The 20,222-nt window shown below is 45.0% G+C and overlaps 1 protein-coding gene across 3 annotated transcripts in view; it reads left to right on the top strand.

Moving 5' to 3' along the window:
• Positions 1 to 362: 362 nt before the first annotated feature.
• The window catches only part of RNF121 (ring finger protein 121), a 41,075-nt gene continuing 21,215 nt past the window's right edge, over positions 363 to 20,222 (top strand). The window contains exons 1-6 of one of the 3 annotated variants that reach the window (XM_084624423.1): positions 363 to 490; positions 10,954 to 10,991; positions 11,586 to 11,727; positions 15,935 to 16,089; positions 16,829 to 16,936; positions 18,178 to 18,298. In XM_084624423.1, the coding sequence (XP_084480549.1) occupies positions 434 to 490; positions 10,954 to 10,991; positions 11,586 to 11,727; positions 15,935 to 16,089; positions 16,829 to 16,936; positions 18,178 to 18,298 (621 nt within the window). In that variant the 5' untranslated portion in view covers positions 363 to 433. Of the gene's footprint in view, positions 491 to 1,820; positions 1,865 to 10,953; positions 10,992 to 11,585; positions 11,728 to 15,934; positions 16,090 to 16,828; positions 16,937 to 18,177; positions 18,299 to 20,222 lie in introns of those variants that run through there. The other 2 variants (XM_084624421.1, XM_084624422.1) reach the window with 2 other exon arrangements.

Below are 20,222 nucleotides of genomic sequence, written 5' to 3' on the forward strand. Positions count from 1 at the left end.
TGCCGGGATTTGTAGTCTTTCCGGAGCGCCTCGTCACGTCCAGGGCGCAGACTGCGAGGCGGGACAAGAGTAGGGAGAGTCTCCCAAGTGTAGCACCCCAGAAAAAAATGTAAATTGAAGTTAGTGGAGAGGACGCTTTATCTTTACAGCCCGACATCAGAGAATCACTGTGTTCTCTGATTCGGGAGGCGTCCTGGCAATGTACCATTTTTTTAAAGGATTTTGCGTTTCTTTCTGGTGGTTGTAAATGTCGGATGACCGCCTCACTCTGTGACAGCTCTCCAGCCGTCCGGAAGCCGTCCCGCCCCTCCATTCTCTGATTGGCTAGAGGCGGATCGTCTTGCTCGCTGATTGGCGGACGTTAGGCCGGCGTGGCCGGTGATTGGCGGGCCGGGGGGAAGTAGCTGGCCGGCGAGTGGGCAGGCAGGGGAAGATGGCGGCCGTGCTGGAGGTGGAGATCGGCGGCCCCGTCGAGCGGGACGTGGAGGAGGTGAGGGCGGCCTGAGGCGGCGGGGCGCGCGCAGCTTGGGGAGGCTCCTCGTGCTGCGACCGGGAGCGCCCCCGGCTGCTGGGGGGCGGAGGGGTCTGAGGTGTGTGGGGCGCTGAGGACGGGGCACCCCAGGGCTGTGAGGGGCGAGCAGCGGGTGGGGGGGGGAGTTGGGGCGATGGGAGGGGCTGTGAAGTGGGGTGGAACTGAGGGGATATGGTGGGGAGGGGGCTGTGAGGGAGGTGATGGGGGGAGGGGACTGGGGGGGGACTGAGAGGGGGAGGGGGCTGTGGGGGGGGCAGGGTGGGACGTGGGTCTGGGTTTCTCGGGGGGCGCATCGCAGGGCTCTGTGCCAGGCATGGGGGTGGAGGGAGCTCAGGGCTCTGTGAGGGAGGAGCCAGGCAGTCAAAGTGTGACTGACCCCTTGAATGCCAGGCTGTAGGGGTTGGGGGTACTGGGGGAAGCAGGTGAGCAGCTCAGACCAGGGTCTCTGGGACCTGGGGAGGGAGGTTCGGGGGTCTCAGTGGGGGAGCAACTAGGATATGGCTCTCAAATGGTTTCAAGGCCTCAGCATGTACTGGCAGGTGCTGTTAGAGTAGCAGTGCTTTGCTGTCCCAAGACTCAGACCGTTAAAACCTGGCTCGGTGAAGAGAGGCATTAGAAACGATGGCTTGATCTGTGTAACATCATGTACAGTAAAAAGAAAAGGAGGACGTGTGGCACCTTAGAGACTAACCAGTGTATTTGAGCATAAGCTGTGGGGGGCTACAGCTCACTTCTTCGGACACATTCACTGAATGCATCCGATGAAGTGGGCTGGAGGTCACGAAAGCTTATGCTCAAATACATTGGTTAGTCTCTAAGGTGCCACAAGTACTCTCTTTCTTTTTGTGAATACAGACTAACACGGCTGCTACTCTGAAACCTGTCATCATGTACAGTGTTTTTATCAGTTACATGATTCACTGTTTCTGAGGTCTGTTACCAAAATAGCTTGGCTGGTCATGCACATCTGTGTGGGACTCATGTATGTGACAGTAACTGGTGTACTTGGAAAGTATGGGTAGATTTACAGAGCTGGCAATATTAATTGCTGGCAACAATTTTCTGTACTCTCATACAGTACTTTGAAGGTATAGGCACTATGCTGCACAGGTCTACACAATCAGGTAGTTATTATTCCCATGTTGTAGATAGAGAAATTGAGCATAGCAAGGTTAGAGGATTGGCACCAGATTGTACTGTGCTAACATTAGAACTTGGGGATTCCCATCTTCTAGATCCCTGCTTTGTAAATCATGGGAGCTGGCTGACAGGTGAAGAAGCTATGTTAAGATCAAACTCTTTGATGTGCATTAGCTGGAGATGAGAAAGCAGGTATGCTTCCACTTCCTTCTAGAAGAGAGAATATAGCCTCAGGAGTACCCATCATTGCATCCACAATCATAATACAGTGCTATCAAAGGGTCAGCTGCTCAGACATTATCTTCCTATCTAGGCTTTTTGCAGCCAACCTCTTACTCTTCCTACCCTATTGCCTTTTTTCAGCTTGTGAGGCAGATCAAAGCCTTTCGTCCTGCTTGGCATCTCACGTTACTGCAAGCTTTAGCACTCAATACAACTACTTCTTGCCTTAAAACATAGTATATTTACATGATAACTACATATCAGCACGATGAGTATAGCTAACTGTGCTACAGGCCCTGCATGAGCAGGGTCACAGAGGATCATGGTAACAGTTATTCGTGCTTGCATGGGGTCAATCCCCTGCCTTGGACCAATTTTTTCTTTAGCATTGAAGAATTTTTGTAGCGTGTAGGGTGTGATATTGGGAGGTGTCATAGTACTTCCTTGGTTTCCAATTGAATTGTGACCAGAGTGGGACTAAAGGTTTTCTGCACCGGTAATAGCAGCAGCAGCAAAATTTGTGCATCCTGTAGCCAATGTTCCCCCTGATTTTTTTTACTTCTGTGTGTGGAATGAATTTTGTTATGCACACCAGTATGGAGGTGATGTGTGGCGGGGTGGGTTCAAGGAGTTTGGAGTGGGACGGGGGTTCAAGGCTTGAGCAGAAGTTTGGTGTGGGGGGGGTGCAGGCTCTGGGGTGGGGCCGGGGATGAGGGGTTTGGGATGCAGAAGGGGGCTCAGGGCTAGGGCAGGGGGTTGGGATGCATGGGGGTGAGCGCCCTGGGGTGGGGCTGGGGATGAGGGGTTTGGGATGCAGGCTACCCCGCGACTGCAGCAGGGAGAGGGGACTCCCCCCAGCCCTCTCTCACCGCAGCAGCCCAGGGCTCGGAGAGAGTGCCTCTCCCTGGCTGCAGCAGCTCCAGAGCTGGGGAAGAGGCGCCTCTCCCTGCTGCGCACTTGCGCAGACATTGATAGCCTGCTGCGCAGCTTAGCAGGGACTTAGCCTGCAGTCGTGATGCTCCTTGAAGCCGAGAAGAGAGGCAGCCATGCTCTCAGATGCAATATGTAGAAATGGCTTGATAAGGAGTATGAATGATGTAGCATGGCCTAGAGATGTCTCAGACTGGTAGATCTAATTAAAATGATCAGTTAGGCCTAAATGATCCATGTTTACTGCTCTGTCTCTGTTGTCATTTGTCATAATTCCATGTATCCATTTGTGTATTAATAAGCCTTGTGCCTTTCACTCAGTGATAGCTTTTTTTCAGTCAAGCTCTCACTCATTTGAGAGTTATCAGTGTGCTAGGTGCTGTAAAAACATGTGAAATGACAAATTCCCTCAAAGTTTTCATTGGACAGACAACGTTGCAGGCACCTAATAAGCTAGTGTTTATTATCAAGGACAGCATATCTTGAAGGGAGCATCGCTGGAAGACCTGAGGGTACAACATGTCTAAGGGAAGGATTTGAAATGGAGAGGCCTTAGGAGTGGGATGTTATCACAAGGGTGTGGCAGTCCCATGGGAGAAGACTTGAGAGAGGATAGTTAGGAGAGGCGTAGGAAAAGAGAGTAAATGGGGGGGAGGGAGAGGGAGTAGAGATGTTGGTAGAGGACGCAGCTATGCAGTGCCTTGAAGGCAAGATGAGGGATTTGAATGACTCCTTGTATGCATCAGGTTTGGCCTCTTAAAGCTAGTTATTCCAGCATGAGAAGCATCTGAACTATATTTCTAAGGCTTTCTTTTTACATCTGGATAACTTCAGCAATGGGCTCTTCATGCAAAATAAACTTCTGGGCTGAGTATTTGAGTTACAAGCAACTGTGCCATCTCAACCTTATCTAATAAGGCAAGAATAAGACCCACTGTACTCTGTGTATGCTGGAATCATCTCTTAAGGATTGTGCAGATCAAATGCACCCGCTTCTACTCCCTTTGCTCATGGCATCCGGTTGATCGCTATATATGGAGCTCTGAAATCATAAGCTCCACAACTTTGACCTGGATAGAAGCAAAATCATCCCCTTGCTAGAGCAGTTCTACCACTGAAGGCAAATTAATCAGAGTAAGCTAGCCTCTGACATTCCCACAAGCTGTTTAATTGTTTTTTTTACCAGCAGCAGAGTGGAACTCAGGAGATATGAGACTTTTCCTGCATGTGAAAACATGAAAGAAAATCAATTGCAGATTGACCCTTATAACTGAAAACCCTGTTCATCCTTCTGACTCTAAGACATTTGGGTAGCAGTGCCTTAGAAATGTACTGAGAGGGCCAAACAGATCAGCACAAATAGGCATCAGCTTCTGGAAAGGAATATATGAACAATGTGTATGTGAATAACCACTGTCCCTTATGCAAGCAAGAATTTGTCTCATTGGCTGCCCTTGTCTTGCAAATACTTTGTCTAACTAGGGATGGTTTTGTAGTGTAAGCATCAGGTTTGAAATTCCTCAATTCCCTCTGAGTTCAAACCCCAGCCAAGTCAGCTCAGTCCATTGTCTTTCCAAGGCATACACAATGAATTGATAAAAGAAAAGGAGTACTTGTGGCACCTTAGAGGCTAACCAATTTATTTGAGCATGAGCTTTCGTGAGCTACAGCTCACTTCATCGGATGCACTTCATCGGATGCAAATTCTAAAATCTAGAGATTTTAAGCCTAATAGTATAAAGAGATTGATCAACATGTTTCAGGACTTCTTCTTATATTTTCTCTAGCTGTCTGGACAGTACTATTGTTGGATTATAGGAAACAGATGTCTTGGTCTTTTTTGCAGTACCAATACTTGGAGCCTCTGCTGTTTTTGCTCTGAGGTTAGAGGTTCCTTTATATCTTAAAATCTTCATTGTTATAAAGTTGAACTGTTCCATAAGCTGTGACAGGGTAACTTTAAGGAATAGTAATAAAACCATATAACTATTGAACAGAGGAGTTGAGTGAAAATTATCCCCATTAATTAAGACAGCGATCAAGCGTGGTTTCTAGCTCTAAGGGAAGACTTTGTATTAAGCAAATACCTCAGGGATATTTGAAAACTCTTCTCCAGTCACCACCATATTTGCTGCATATACTATCAGTCCACTGCATAAAATATAGATGTAAAGGATGAATTGCTTGTCCCAAGGATTTGGCTGTGATTTTCCTAAGAGAAATGTGTAGGATGAATCCTGCGAATATAGTCTTTTTAAGAAGTACTTTTTAAAATCTGACTTAATTGTGGTGCTATAGATTCAGATGCCGAAGCCCAGGGCTCAGGTTATGGACCCCCCTGCCTGGGGCTGAAGCCCTTGGTCTTGGGCTTTGGCACCCTTAGGTCGACAGAGCTGGAGTGGGCTCAGGCTTCAATCCCCCCTCCTGGGGTCATGTAGTAATTTTTGTTGTCAGAAGGGGGTTGCGGTGTAATGAAGTTTGAGAATCCCTGCTTCGATGATGCAGGACCTAAAAGGCTGGTGGGTGGGCTATACTTACTCTTCCACAGGTGGAGCTGCAGCAGTTGGAGACCCCCTGAGAATGGCAGTTTTAAGCTCTTTGCTGTAGGAACTCTCTCTCTCTCTGTTCTGTTTGTAGAACATCTAGCACAATGGGGTACTAGTCTATGACAGGGGCTGCTAGGTGCTACAGTAATACCAATAATAGAATGGAGACCTGGCCATGGTCTTCCGACCTAGACAGGATCTGAATTTTTCTTTTTTAACATAAAAGGGGCGGGGGGGGGGAAACCCGGCAAATGAGATTTTTGTTTTTCTTCAGTTCTTCTCTAAACATCCTATAGAAGCAAAAAAGGCCATAATCACCTTTAAATCTTGCTGTGAGCACCTTTGAGTGAATCATCTTGCTACCCAAGATCTGTCTGCACTGTAGAAAATCCTTATTATACACTCTAATTCCTTTTCCCTTTACTAAGTCTCAAACAAGTTTAACAGGCTTTTGCTAGCTAGGCAAAGCATCATATATTCAGGTGAGGCTGATCGTCTTTCTGAATCAAACAACATTTTTTTTTCCTAGCATGGGTTAAGCTTGTTAAATTACAAGGATAGCTGCATACAGAGAAGAGTTCACCATTTTCATGCAATCTCTTTATTGCCTTCTTATAGCTCAGAGCTCTTCAATTTAGTGATGCTCATTGTGTGTTCCGAACAAAAACCTTGAGCAAAGTACTTCCCACTCACCAATAGCTAGCTGAACATAGTTTATTCAAATTGGTTTGGATTTGTTGAATACTTAGGAGAGAAATCCTCTTGTTTAAGGATTCAGTGTCTCCACCCCTTCAGTTTAATTCTTAGAAACCATGTTTGAGTCATCTAAGAAATCCTCCAGGAAAACAGAGAGAGCATGATTGGATAATCCTAGTACCTCTGAAGGGGAAAGGGAATTTTTGTTTAAGGGGTCTGTCAAGGTTCCTTCCCCACTCTGAACTCTAGGGTACAGATGTGGGGACCTGCATGAAAAAACCCCTAAGTTTATTCTTACTAGCTTAGGTTAAAACTTTCCCAAGGTACAAACTATTTATTTTTCTTTTTGTCCCTGGACTTTATTGCTGCCACCACCAAGCATCTAACAAATATAACAGGGAAAGAGCCCACTTGGAAACATCTCTCCCCCCCAAAATCCCCCCAAGTCCTACACCCCCTTTCCTGGGGAAGGCTTGATAAAAATCCTCACCAATTTGCATAGGTGTACACAGACCCAAACCCTTGGATCTTAAGAACAAAGAAAAAGCAATCAGGTTCTTAAAAGAAGAATTTTAATTGAAGAAAAAGTAAAAGAATCACCTCTGTAAAATCAGGATGGTAAGTACCTTACAGGGTAATCGGATTCAAAACATAGAGAATCCCTCTAGGCAAAACCTTAAGTTACAAAAAGACACAAAATCAGGAATATACATTCCATTCAGCACAACTTATTTTATCAGTCATTTAAACAAAACAGAATCTAACGCATATCTAACTAGATTGCTTATTAGCCCTTTACAGGAGTTCTGACCTGCATTCCTGACCTGGTCCCGGCAAAAGCAACACACACACACACACACAGAGAACCCTTTGTTTTCCGCCCCCTCCAGCTTTGAAAATATCTTGTCTCCTCATTGGTCATTTTGGTCAGGTGCTAGCGAGGTTGTCTTAGCTTCTTAACCCTTTACAGGTGAAAGGGTTTTTTCCTCTGGCCAGGAGGGATTTAAATGTGTTTACTCTTCCCTTTATATTTATGACAGGGTCTCTTTTCTACATCATAAAGCAACAATGACACAAACCCATTTCTCCCCCCTCCCCCCCTTTTGCAGGTTACCTTTCAGGTGTGTAATTTTTAAGTTGCCAAATTCATTTTTTTCCCCCAGAGGCGGCTCTCTTCTGCTCAGGTGGTACCTATTTAGACACAAGGGCTGTTCAGCATTCTCAAACAACCGGTATGCTTATTGTAATGTTCCCTTAAAAGCTTCTCTTGTCTAGTCGATGCATGACACTATACGAGAAACTGCTCGTCCCCTCTCCTGTGGGATGATTGCAGATGGGAACCTGAGAAGTTTAGTCTTCAGTAAAAATTCTTCCGTTACAGTGAGGATTAACTTTGAAAAAGCCTAACTATGCTAATGGGCAAATCTAATTTTTTTTTTACCCCTGTTATTTAAAATACGGCAGGGCCCTCATCCTGCAAACATTAGGTTACCTGAGTAACTTTACACATGGGTAATCTTGGAATGCACAGAAGTAGTCTTATTGAATCAGTGTGTCTTGGATCACTGCTTAAGTTGGCACCAATATGTTTGCGAATCTTTCCCATGTGTTTGTGAATTAGATTGTAAGCTACTATTGAAAAATGATTAGGGGACTGGAACACATGAGTTATGAGGAGAGGCTGAGGGAGCTGGGATTGTTTAGCCTGCAGAAGAGAAGAATGAGGGGGGATTTGATAGCTGCTTTCAACTACCTGAAAGGGGGTTCCAAAGAGGATGGCTCTAGACTGTTCTCAACGGTAGCAGATGACAGAACGAGGAGTAATGGTCTCAAGTTGCAGTGGGGGAGGTTTAGATTGGATATTAGGAAAAACTTTTTCACTAAGAGGGTGGTGAAACACTGGAATGCATTACCTAAGGAGGTGGTAGAATCTCCTTCCTTAGAGGTTTTTAAGGTCAGGCTTGACAAAGCCCTGGCTGGGATGATTTAACTGGGAATTGGTCCTGCTTCGAGCAGGGGGTTGGACTAGATGACCTTCTGGGGTCCCTTCCAACCCTGATATTCTATGATTCTATACTGCAGGCAGAGACTGTATTACTGTTTTGAATGCTGAGAAAAATTTATCTGTCAGCACTTAACATTTAAAAAAAAAGACGTTACGAAATCAGAAGTCACATTGCTCTATGGACTAATTGCTCATTTCAATCCTTCCTCGTGTCTGCATAGGATTCTTTCCTATAGCTTATTTTCCAGTTCTCCTCTTCTCTTAAAATTTCTGAAGCAACAGGGTTTCCATCATTAGGTGGCTTATTCCTCAGCCTGTCAAGACGGTCAGTAGGTAAAACCCCATCTACACAGTTCTAGCAACAGTGGGAAACTGTTTTAAAACTTTCCCAACATAGACACGGTCAGTGGTGGGTTAGGGCACATGGACTATATGGGCGGGACAGGAGTATACTTGCACCAGCGTGGAAATCCAGTAAGGACACTGAGGTAGAGAAGCTGCCTTGTGCTTGTTGAAGTAACTGTTTTTCCAGTGTTCTGAGGAGAATGTCAGTAATTTCTACACCAGCAAAATTTAAGCAACTTGAAGCTGAGTCAGGCTAGGAATAGCAGCCTTATTCTTTGGTGCTTCTCCCACTCACAGTGAGTTGGGAACAGGTTATCTGCCATACTGAATTTCTTGACTTTGGCTCTTTATCAGATCCTTACTGTTTAAACTGAATTCTGCTGTAACTAAAAGTCCTGTGGCTTCCTCTCATGATTCCAGAAAATAGTATCCAATAGTCAGGAACAAGTAGCATTGAGAGTTGCACAGATCTGAATACATCTCTTCAGCTCCTGTACTAAATCTTCACCACCTGCTCAGTCTCTTAAGCAAACCCTAAACCTTAAAAATTTTCTTATGGCGGTATCTTGCATTTACCAAAGTGCTTTCCAAAGCCTTCAGGGACTAAATCCCTTATAATTTCACAGTTCTGGGGTAGAATACAACAGCTCTTTAACAGTGCGCAGACGCACTGTGAAACAACCTATGGCAAAGAAGAAATGAAAACCCTATCAGCAGAAACTACAGGGGAACCAGAATTTTAGCCAAGATGAAATTTAATGAAGACACTGGGACTCATGTCCCTGTTTGATAGAGGGTCAGAGAGATCTTTAATGGTCACAAGTAGTTGAACACTCAGTTCTTTATCTTGTTTGACAGCAGGTTTTATTGAGGGAAGCCAGCAGTATTGCCCAGACACGAATCTAAGTGCTGCATGTGAAAAGATTAAAGGGTAACTGTTAAATCTGAACTTGGAATGTTAGTCATCTAATGATCTTGTAGTTGCATGTTCATTTTTTTACACCTTTTGCACTTGGGAAATGCATGCTGTGTCCCTGACACGTCCTGTCTTTAAACTGAGCTGCTGTGGCTCCACGCATTGGCGACCTGTTTCATATGTACGGCACTCGGAACAAGCTCACCTGGCTGTTTACAGATACTATGATGTGAGGAAAAGCCAAGTGCCAATACAAATATCACCTTCACTCCCTGACTTCAACAGTGTGATGTCATGTACTCAAACAGCTGGCATGTCTAAATAGTTGAATGGCTGTCAGTTGGTCTGGGCCCCAGGCAACCTGCTTTTGTTGGTTTTAACTGTATGTATAAGTGAGCTGTAGCTCACGAAAGCTTATGCTCAAATAAATTAGTTAGTCTCTAAGGTGCCACAAGTCCTCCTTTTCTTTTTAATATAAATACAGTTAAGGATGAGCTAAGATGAAGTCGGATCTATGGGATTTCATTAACCACATCCAAAGTGACTGTTGGCCTTCCATGTCAGTGTTTGTGTTACCATAGGGGGAAAATATGCCCTCTGACCAAGTGTACCTAAATGGGGAGGAGATTTCTAGTTGAAGCGGACTCTCTAATCTAGCAAATAAAGGCATAAGGAGATCCAGTGGCTGGAAACTGAAACCAGGCAAATTCAGACTAGAAATAAGGCTGATATTTTTTTTAAACATTCAGGGTAATTAACTATTAGAACAATTTATCAAGGGATGTGGTAGATTCACAATCCCCTGATGTCTAACTCAAGATTGAATGTTTCCCAAAAGATGGTCAGGAATGATGGGTTTTGTTGCAGGAATTTCTGGGTGAAATTCTGCAACTTGTGTTATATAGGAGTTCAGAATAAATGATCCTGTTGGTCCCGTCTGACCCTTAAACCTATGAAGCAGGGGGCTGAATCATCTACTTCCTTGGGGTTACTAGGCTGTACCTGAAATTGCAGTCACTGCTCAGAACAAACTGTCCTAAATAGTGTATCTAGGTGAGATGTCAAGATGCATATTTCACTCCTTAAAGTGGTATGTGGTACTGTACGTTAGACGCCCTCGTGATCTAACAATTGTGGGGAGTGGTGCAAAGATTCTTTAGAACTTCCAGAAGTGCCCACAGTATAGGGCAGAGGTGGAAGTCCTCGGTTGCTAGCAGCTAATGTTGGGAGGATGATTACTAAGGTGATGACTAGTCAAGATGGCTAGAACATGGGTTTGTGGTTTCTTCCTCTGAACCTCTTACTTGATTCTAAGAAGCACATTCTGACCATGATTCCCTGGGATCTTTAATGACAGCCTTACAATTAATGCAATACTCTTGCATTGCCTTCAGCCCTAGGCAGAGTTGCAACGTGATTACCGTGGGGCACGTACTAAGTGGTGGTTTCCTTGTCGGTTATAATCTTAAATTGCTTGTGACAGCATTTAGCCAGGGACAGTTCCTCTTACACAGAAAAGAGTTTTTTTTCAACTGGTGTGCAAACAAAGTATTGCAAAGATCTCCTCTAGGCTTCAACTGCCACTCTTGGACTTCAGTAACTGATTGCTTTTCCTCTCTAGGTTGATCTATCACGACTGTCCCCCGAGGAGAGATGGAGGTGAGTGGTGCGTTGCAGTGGATGTGGGAGAGGTGAACCTATGCAAATGAGGTGTGAGCCGGGGCTACTATCCGCTTTGTTGAGTAGGAGGGAGAGGGATGCCTCTTTCTATGCAAAATTGTAGTGAAAGGACATTTCATCTATTTTATTTTGGCCCTTTATATTTCAGTTCATATGCTCAGGCCTCTCCCTCTAGCCATGATGACAGGGAGTCTCTTCAGCCACTAATGCTGCTCTAGTCAACTGCAAGATTGTAGGTACAAGACATGGAATCTGCTTCTCTTTGCTCCCAAAGGCTGACAGCACCTAAGAAGACACTTCAGCCTTCATCTGTCCTGTCTGCACAGAGCTTGAGCCAGAGAATGCTTGGTTGTTTATAGCTCTAGAATCTGCGTGAGCCAGACCAGATTTGTGTTCCTCTGCCTTTCCTATCTTGAGTGTAGCAGCATCTTTCTCTGCTAGCCTCTCCCACATTGCTTTCCATCCCCTGACATGGAAACTGTCCTGCAACCCTACCATACTGCTCTATGTACCAGGTTCTTGCTGATCCCAGCCTGTTCACTCCAGACTTAACTTGCCTTGTTTTCATTTCAGGGTCGAGCATGCTCGGATGCACGCCAAGCACCGTGGCCACGAGGCCATGCATGCCGAAATGGTCCTCATCCTCATTGCCACGCTAGTGGTTGCACAGCTCCTCTTGGTACAGTGGAAACAGAGACATCCTCGCTCCTACAATGTAAGCATTTCCCACCCTGTTTCATCCGCCCTCTGGCTGCAGGTGCTGAATGGAGCTGGCAATTAGCTATATAAACAGTTGCATTAATGTCCTTCTCGGACTGCCCTGTGATGTTTAATACCCATTTGCCTTCCCTGTCCAACAGTACGCATTGGAACTCTATGAGAACCATAGTTAGGTTAGGTTTCAGAGTAACAGCCGTATAAGTCTGTATTCACAAAAAGAAAAGGAGTACTTGTGGCACCTTAGAGACTAACCAATTTATTTGAGCATGAGCTTTCGTGAGCTACAGCTCACTTCATCGGATGCATACTGTGGAAAGTATAGAAGATCTTTTTATACACACAAAGCATGAAAAAATGGGTGTTGACCACTACAAAAGGTTTTCTCTCCCCCCACCCCACTCTCCTGCTGGTAATAGCTTATCTAAAGTGATCACTCTCCTTACAATGTGTATGATGATCATGATGTGTATGATGATCATTTCCAGCACAAATCCAGGATTTAACAAGAACGTCTGACGGGGGGCGGGGGGTAGGAAAAAACAAGGGGAAATAGGTTACCTTGCATAATGACTTAGGCTTGAATAGAGACTGGGAGTGTTATAATTCTTGACATCTGATTTGTATCCATTTATTCTTTTACGTAGAGACTGTCCAGTTTGTTGATGTTAGGCCCTGCGATGGTGTCCCCTGTATAGATATGTGGACACAGTTGGCAACGGGCTTTGTTGCAAGGATAGGTTCTTTGGTTCTCTGGCCTGTCTTTCACAAATCTCTCACAAATCTTGGGAGACAGGCCAGTCCTTGCCTACAGATAGCTCCCCAACCTGAAGCAAATACTCACCAGCAACCACATACCGCACAACAGAACCACTAACCCAGGAACCTATCCTTGCAGCAGAGCCCGTTGCCAACTATGCCCACATATCTATTCAGGGGACACCATCACAGGGCCTAATAACATCAGCCACACTATCAGAGGCTCGTTCACCTGCACATCCACCAATGTGATATATGCCATCATGTGCCAGCAATGCCCCTCTGCCATGTACATTGGTCAAACTGGACAGTCTCTACGTAAAAGAATAAATGGATACAAATCAGATGTCAAGAATTATAACATTCATAAACCAGTCGGAGAACACTTCAATCTCTCTGGTCACGTGATTATAGACATGAAAGTTGCGATATTACAACAGAAAAACTTCAAAACCAGACTCCAGCGAGAGACTGTTGAATTGGATTTCATTTGCAAATTGGATACAATTAACTTAAGCTTGAATAGAGACTGGGAGTGGCTAAGTCATTATGCAAGGTAACCTACTTCCCCTTGTTTTTTCCTACCCCTCTTCCCCCCCCCCCCGACGTTCTTGTTAAACCCTGGATTTGTGCTAGAAATGACTCACCTTGATTATCATATACATTGTAAGGAGAGTGATCACTTTAGATAAGCTATTACCAGCAGGAGAGTGGGGTGGGGGGAGAGAGAACCTTTTGTAGTGGTCAACACCCATTTTTTTTCATGCTTTGTGTGTATAAAAAGATCTTCTATACTTTCCACAGTATGCATCCGATGAAGTGTGCTGTAGCTCACGAAAGCTCATGCTCAAATAAATTGGTTAGTCTCTAAGGTGCCACAAGTACTCCTTTTCTTTATAGTTAGGTTACAAAATACAATTGTTTCATCAGTGTAGCATGTCAGGGGTTCTCAACCTTTCTCTTTCTGAGCCCCCCTTCCTCCTCAACATGTTATAAAACCTCCATGGCCCACCTGTGTCACAACAATTGATTTTTCTGCATATAAAAGCCAGGGCCTGAGTTAGGGGATAGCAAATAGGGCAATTGCTTGGGACCCTACGCCACAGGGGCCCCAGCAAAGCGAAGTTGCTCAGGCTTTGGCTTCAGCCCCGGGTGGCTGGGCTCAGGGCACTGGACTTCAGCCCCATGTAGTGGGGCTTCAGCTTTCTGCCCTGGGCCCCAGTGAGTCTGACACCGGCTGCTTGATGGGCCCCCTGAAACCTGCTCACAGCACCCCAGTGGGTCCCAGACCCCTGGCTGAGAACCACTGGCGTATGTAACCCTTTGCTAGTAAGGAGTTGTATCAAGTTGTGTTCACCCTTAAGGAGGCAATGGAACAAATAGATCTCCCCACTGGTGTTACTCAGAACAATGTAAATGGAAGCTGGATTTCACCATTGTCGTTACTCAGAATAACGCAGACTATTTGAGTGGAAGCTGGATTTCATGGCCGCCAACCTCATTTGGCATTTGAATGCTCACAACGCTTGTCCAATCGCTCGGTTTGCAGAATCCTCTCAAGCTTGTTGGTCACTCTGCCACCATTGATTTTGCTATCCTGGTGCATCAGACTGCAGGTCAGGGAATATCGTTCCATTCAAGAACAACAGGGGATTTTCCACACCCTCTGTTCTTCCGAGCCTCATGATGCCAATTAACAGTGGCCAGACAACGGCTTGTTTCCTACATGTCGGTTTTGCAAACAATTCCATTTGCATTGCAAAATCTTTATGCTGGGAAAGGGTCTGGAAAGGACTACCTGGATCTTATTGTGTACATCTGTTTAGTATCCGCTTTGAGGAATGTGTGGCCCTCTTACGAAACCTGATTGGGCAAGAATTGAGCAGATATGCCTCTTTTAGCAGAGTTGGGCAAACCCCAGTCGCTCACTTACAATGTTACGATGAGTTCATCCACTGGTTTAAACCTTCCCCACAATCTGTCCCATCTGCCCCCTTGCTCAACCCACTGAAAAAATGTTGGGTAACTGACAGGTTGGGTCACAGAAACCCCCTGGGGGCTGCCACCTGATGTGCCAAGACTACTCCTGCCCCTGCCTACCCTCTCAGCCTGGGCCTCCAGCGCCCTGCCTGGTTGTGCCAGACACGCCTGCCGGCCACAAACCCAGACACAGGCCTGAACCACCTCCCACAGACTGCAGGCTTAACTGAAAGCAGCTTAAGAAGTGTTCCTGTCTCTAGCACTCAGATGCCCAACTCCCAATGGGGATCCAAACCCCAAATACATCTGTTTTATCCTGTGTAAAGCTTGTACAGGGTAAACTCCTAAATTGTTCGCCCTCTATGACACTGGTAGAGAGATCTGCAGAGCTGTTTGCCCCCCCTCCCAACCGCCTCTTCCCCCCCCCCCGGTATTAGTACATACTCTGGGTTAAATAATAAGTAAAAAGAGATTTTATTCAATACAGAAAGTTGGATTTAAGTGGTTCCAAGTAGTAACAGACAGAACAAAGTGAATTACCATGCAAAATAAAATAAAATAGAACACGCAAGTCTGTGCCTAATACAGTAAGAAAACTGAATACAGATAAAATCTCACCCTCAGAGGTGTTCCAGTAAGCTTCCTTTTACAGACTAGTCTCCTTCTAGTCTGGGTCCAGCAATCACTCTTCCCCCGGTGGTTACTGTCCTTTGTTCCTGTTTCTTTCAGGTAGCCTCTTCACCCCCAAAGGATGACTCTTGAGTCAGCTGAAGACCAAATGGAGGGGTCTTCCGGAGGTTTAAATAGACTTTCTCTTGTGGGTGACACCCCTCCCTCCCCCTGTGTAGAATCCCAGCTACAAGATGGAGTTTTGGAGTCACATGGGCGAGTCACATGTCCATGCATGACTCAGAACTTACAGGTAGCAGCCCTGGGTCACATGCTACCTTGAACGTCCTCAAGTAGACTTTTTATGTGGATTGGAGCCTTCCAAGATCCATTGTCTGTTAAGTGTTTCTTGATTGGGCACTTAACTTGCAAATTCCTTTCTAAAGAAGCTGCCCAAATGCCTTACTAAGGCTACTTAAAATCAAACCAGTACACAGCCAATATTCATAGCTTCAAATATGAAAATGATACATGCATGCATACAAATAGGATGAATAGATTCAGTAGATCATAACCTTTACAGAGATATGTTACATGGCATGTGTAGCATAAAACTTATTCCAGTTATATCATATATACATTCATAAGCATATTTCCATAAAGCCTTATGCAACGTCACAGTAACATATTATTTAATTCAGATTTCACAGTGTCCAGGGCTGTACAGCCAAGAATGTATTCTCTTTAAGAGGGGCATGGTAGGCCCGAGAGACTGCTGGTACTGGTGTAGCCTGTTTTAATGCCATTCAGTGTGTGAGCTTGGTCTTAATTGACATGCCTTTGTTTTGTTGTTGCAGATGGTGACCCTCTTTCAGATGTGGGTTGTTCCCCTTTATTTCACAGCGAAGCTGCACTGGTGGCGATTCCTGGTGATCTGGGTGCTCTTCTCTGCTGTCACAGCCTTTGTCACTTTCAGAGCAACTCGTAAACCTCTTGTGCAGACGACTCCCAGGTTAACACAAGAATCTCCTCATAAGTCACATGAACCAAAAACTAGGCATGGTTTTGTGCAGGCTGCCTCTGTGTGAGAGAAGCAATTAACTGGCTTAATTCAGATTTCCATGCAACAGACCTACTGCTTTGCTGCAGCTTTGCAGTTCAACTTCTGACTCCAGGTTGTGGTGGCAACCCTATAATGGGACTGCATTAATCACACTCCTTTGACCGTCTCACCTGGATTCTGCCTACTAATCATCTCTGTCAGGAGTGCTTCTAACATTGCTGACAACTGATCAGTTTCAAACAAAATCAACCTGTCACTGAAATATTAATTTTCCCCAGAATCTGTGCTGATCTGAGCGACAGGTGGAAAGCCTGGTAGATCATAGCCCTGCAGGGCTATAAGGTGAGACCCATGTCCTAGTGGGGGTATTCCCAGCATGGGACACACCATTTATTTCTAGCCCGAGAAGATCATGAAGTACTGGACATGAAAATCATGACAGTCCATACATCGTGACCTGCCAAGAGCCACAGGGAGAGTAAGTGTCAGAGCTGGGATTAGAACTCTGAAATCTGGCTCCCCAGTCAATGGGCAGCCCACTATCTCTCTTTCACTTGAACAGCTCAAATGGCCTAAGTGAAAAACTAGCTTTAGTTAGAATCTTAAAACTCCTTCAGGTGTTCCATGAAACTCCCTTCAAAATACCTGTAAAATCACCTCACTTTTGGGTGTGTGTTTTGTTTTACAGGCTGGTCTATAAATGGTTTCTGCTGATATACAAGATCAGCTATGCCACTGGAATTGTCGGGTACATGGCTGTAATGTTCACTCTTTTTGGTCTTAACTTATTATTCAGGTGAGTAAATCTTTGCTGCTTAGCTCCCATCAAAGAGTTAAAATGGCAAAGCTGCGTAGAGCCAAGTGTTCACTGTGGGGCTCTTTAAAACACATTGGGAAATAGGTGCGGCCATATATAGTCTTAGTCATGTCATCAATAATGTAGGAGACCAAAGTGCTGACTAGTTTCTCTTTTGGCTGCTAGAGCGATCACAAGTGATGTGTCTGCACGTATATCCTTCAAAGTGGTCCAAGTATCTGCCCAGAACTCCGCTTTCAGCAAGGATGCTCAAGGAAAAGGAATGGATATGTGTGACACCTAAGTGTTAACGTCACCAGCTTCTTCCAGCTCCTCCTCTTGTGCATGTCCATACCCAGTACCTTTAATGTTCATCCTCCTGGGAAACAGGAATCCTGATGTATCTTGGAGCTGGTTTTACAAGTGATTGTAGCATTGTAACTGGGTCTGAGTTGTCACCCTATCTAGCTGCATGGTGTTTTTTTCCTACCTCTGCTGTACTGATCTGATCTGATTTCCTTCCTTTCCTTCTTCCTCTGCTCCCTCCCCCCCCCCCCTCCCCGAGGCATGTAGAAGTTAGGCTCTGTGATTTGTCTCTATTTTGTGCTCTTAAGTTATTTGCCACTATGTAACGTCTCTCGCCTTGATGATCAAGGAGACTCTGGCTATTTTTTTTCTCTCTCCTTGAGAGATGTTGAGTACCTACAACAACAACTGAAGCCCCTGTCTCTCAGAATTACTCCTTAAATCTAGCTATGAAACACTGCCTGAGAATTCACCGTTAGAACAGGCGAGGCTGTGGTCCTAGTGTAGCAGTGAAGGGCATGACTCCATACACACTGGGCAATTTAAGGATTGTAGATTCCAAGGCCAGAAGGGACCACTGTGATCATCTAGTCTGATCGCCGTCAAAACAAAAGGCAGATTCACCAGCACAAGATGCTACATGAATGCATATCGCTGTATTTAGAAGATGGCAACTCTTGCCAAAAGTCCCAAAGATCTTGTATTTACAGGGATCATGATGTGGAAGTCGTGCATGACACCTATGTGTGTACATTTCAAGACCATGAATGCTTACTTGGTAGATGAAGTTCCTAGCACACCATTAAATATTGCTAATGAGGCCTTTTACCCTGTCATGCTATGTTTTTACAGCAGGCTAACTTTGCACGCTTTCAGAGAGCAACTTTGTTTGACTGAAGAACTTGTTTGACGTTCTTCTGCCTCTTCCACTGCAGAATCAAACCCGAAGATGCAATGGATTTTGGTGTTTCCCTCCTGTTCTACGGCCTTTATTACGGAGTACTTGAGAGGGACTTTGCTGAAATGTGTGCGGATTACATGGCATCAACCATAGGGGTGAGTTGGCGTAGACACACTGTTTCCTAGAGCTGTGATTATTCTCTTCAGTGCCAGAGGACTTCTTGTGGAGTTTGCTTCTGTAACACTATCTTTTCATGGGGAAGAGGGGTCAGGAATGATGACACCAAAAATAGCAGCTTGTTCAAGTTTGTCTAAATTGAGTGTCTAAGGCACCTATCGCCTTTGTATCTAAGCATTGATGTTCCTTAAGTCTTCTGTGCGCTTCTGAAGGCTGCTGCTCGCTTTTCTGGAATCCCACATGCGTAAAGATGGTTTAAGACTTCATGTTAAGGTGGAGCCCACTATGGATTCGTACACTTTTTTACCATGCCTCTCAGCAGGTCCACATGGTATTCCTATTGGACCTTAAGTGAATGACTACCCTTTCCTTCAGTCTGTTACTCTAACCACTTCCCCATGTATCTGTCCCACATTATGGCCTACAACACCTTCCTTTCTTCTTTGGTGCTCCCTGAGATAGTGGTTAGTAGAGGTGCTCCACCTCTTACAGTCACCCCACTTCTAGTAGCCAGTCCTCCACAAAGAAGGTGCCACAGGAGCCTACACAGGGGGTTATGGGAGAGCTCTTGGCATGAGGTTCCTACTGCAAGCAATGGAGTAAATTTGCTTCAACGAGCAATCTCAGCTAGGAGGGTGCTCATTAACCCCTTGTATTCCAATCCACAGGTTTGAGAGCTGCTGTTATAAATGATGGGGCTGATCTTTCCCTTAAGAGAACTTGACTCTTTGAAGACCACAATTAGAAGCAGTTTCTCTTCTACGTGAACTGAACAGGCCATTGAAGAAATGGGTAGAGCCTGTGAGTTTCCCTCATAGATAGATAGGTTCTGTCTAATATACTCATCTATACAAGGCCAAAGAATCCCAGTAGCCCAATAAACTCTTCAGTATAGCTTCCCTCTTCCAGCTTTGACAGATGCTATTTAGTGACTTAAACAATGTGGGATGGAATAGACCACACGTCCATGTAGTCTCGTCCCTTCTCTTCAGTAATGTCTAATCTGTTAGTTCTTTTAGCATACAGCACTGTACTAAAGAAGCTCTATCCTCGGCAGTTCTGTCCTCTTTTGGAAAGTGGATGGCTGTCTTTCTCCTCAGCCTCCCAGCACCAAAGCATCTATGGAGGGCGCTTGGACTACTGTGGTTCCTAAACTAGCATGAGAATACATGGTTTTCAAGAAGTGACCTTCTGATCTGTTGACTACATCTGAGGATATTCAGTTCCCACAGTGGTGCCTTCAGATGTCACTCCTTCCACCCCCTCCTCTCAATCTTTGGTATATTAACCATGTCTTTTTTTTTTTTTTTTTCCCCTGCAAACTGAGAGTACTGATTTAGTTCCCCCTTTCCAGAGCTGATCTCACAGTGCCATAGAGCAATTCAAATTCTTTTTAGCTATGGCTCTGTCTTCGTACTGTGAAACCCATCGCTTCATGTAGCTGGCCCAAGGGCTTTCCTATCTTAAACAACACGCTTCCTTCCATTGGACTAGGGAATGTAATCAGCCTTGAAAAATTCTTCATGTCTTGGGCAAGGAAACTTTTTTTTTTTTTTTTTTGGTTGGGGCTAGTGGGTTCTCATTAGTTTCTCCGTGATAAAGGCTGGACAAGGGAGCTTCTTGGGCTTGGCTTGCTAGGTTTTCACGGGTAGCTCTGTGTTCATAGCCTTCCACTAGCTGGCACTATAGCTCTTCCTTCGTCAGAGGAATGACTCAGAGCAGCAGCGAGAAAAGGTGGGTGAGAGGGTAGATTTGGTGTAAATCGATTTAAATCACTTGTCAGGAAGGCTCCATTTAATCATGGATTTCTGCATAAAAGTGCATTCTTGTTGGTTGTTATAACCTTAATACAGATTCTTCACAACTCAGATGTAGGTTTCATTTTTAGAAGGTGCACACTAT

Source organism: Lepidochelys olivacea, assembly GCF_965140295.1.
Source record: "Lepidochelys olivacea isolate rLepOli2 genome assembly, chromosome: 1".
Taxonomy (NCBI): Eukaryota; Metazoa; Chordata; order Testudines; family Cheloniidae; genus Lepidochelys; species Lepidochelys olivacea.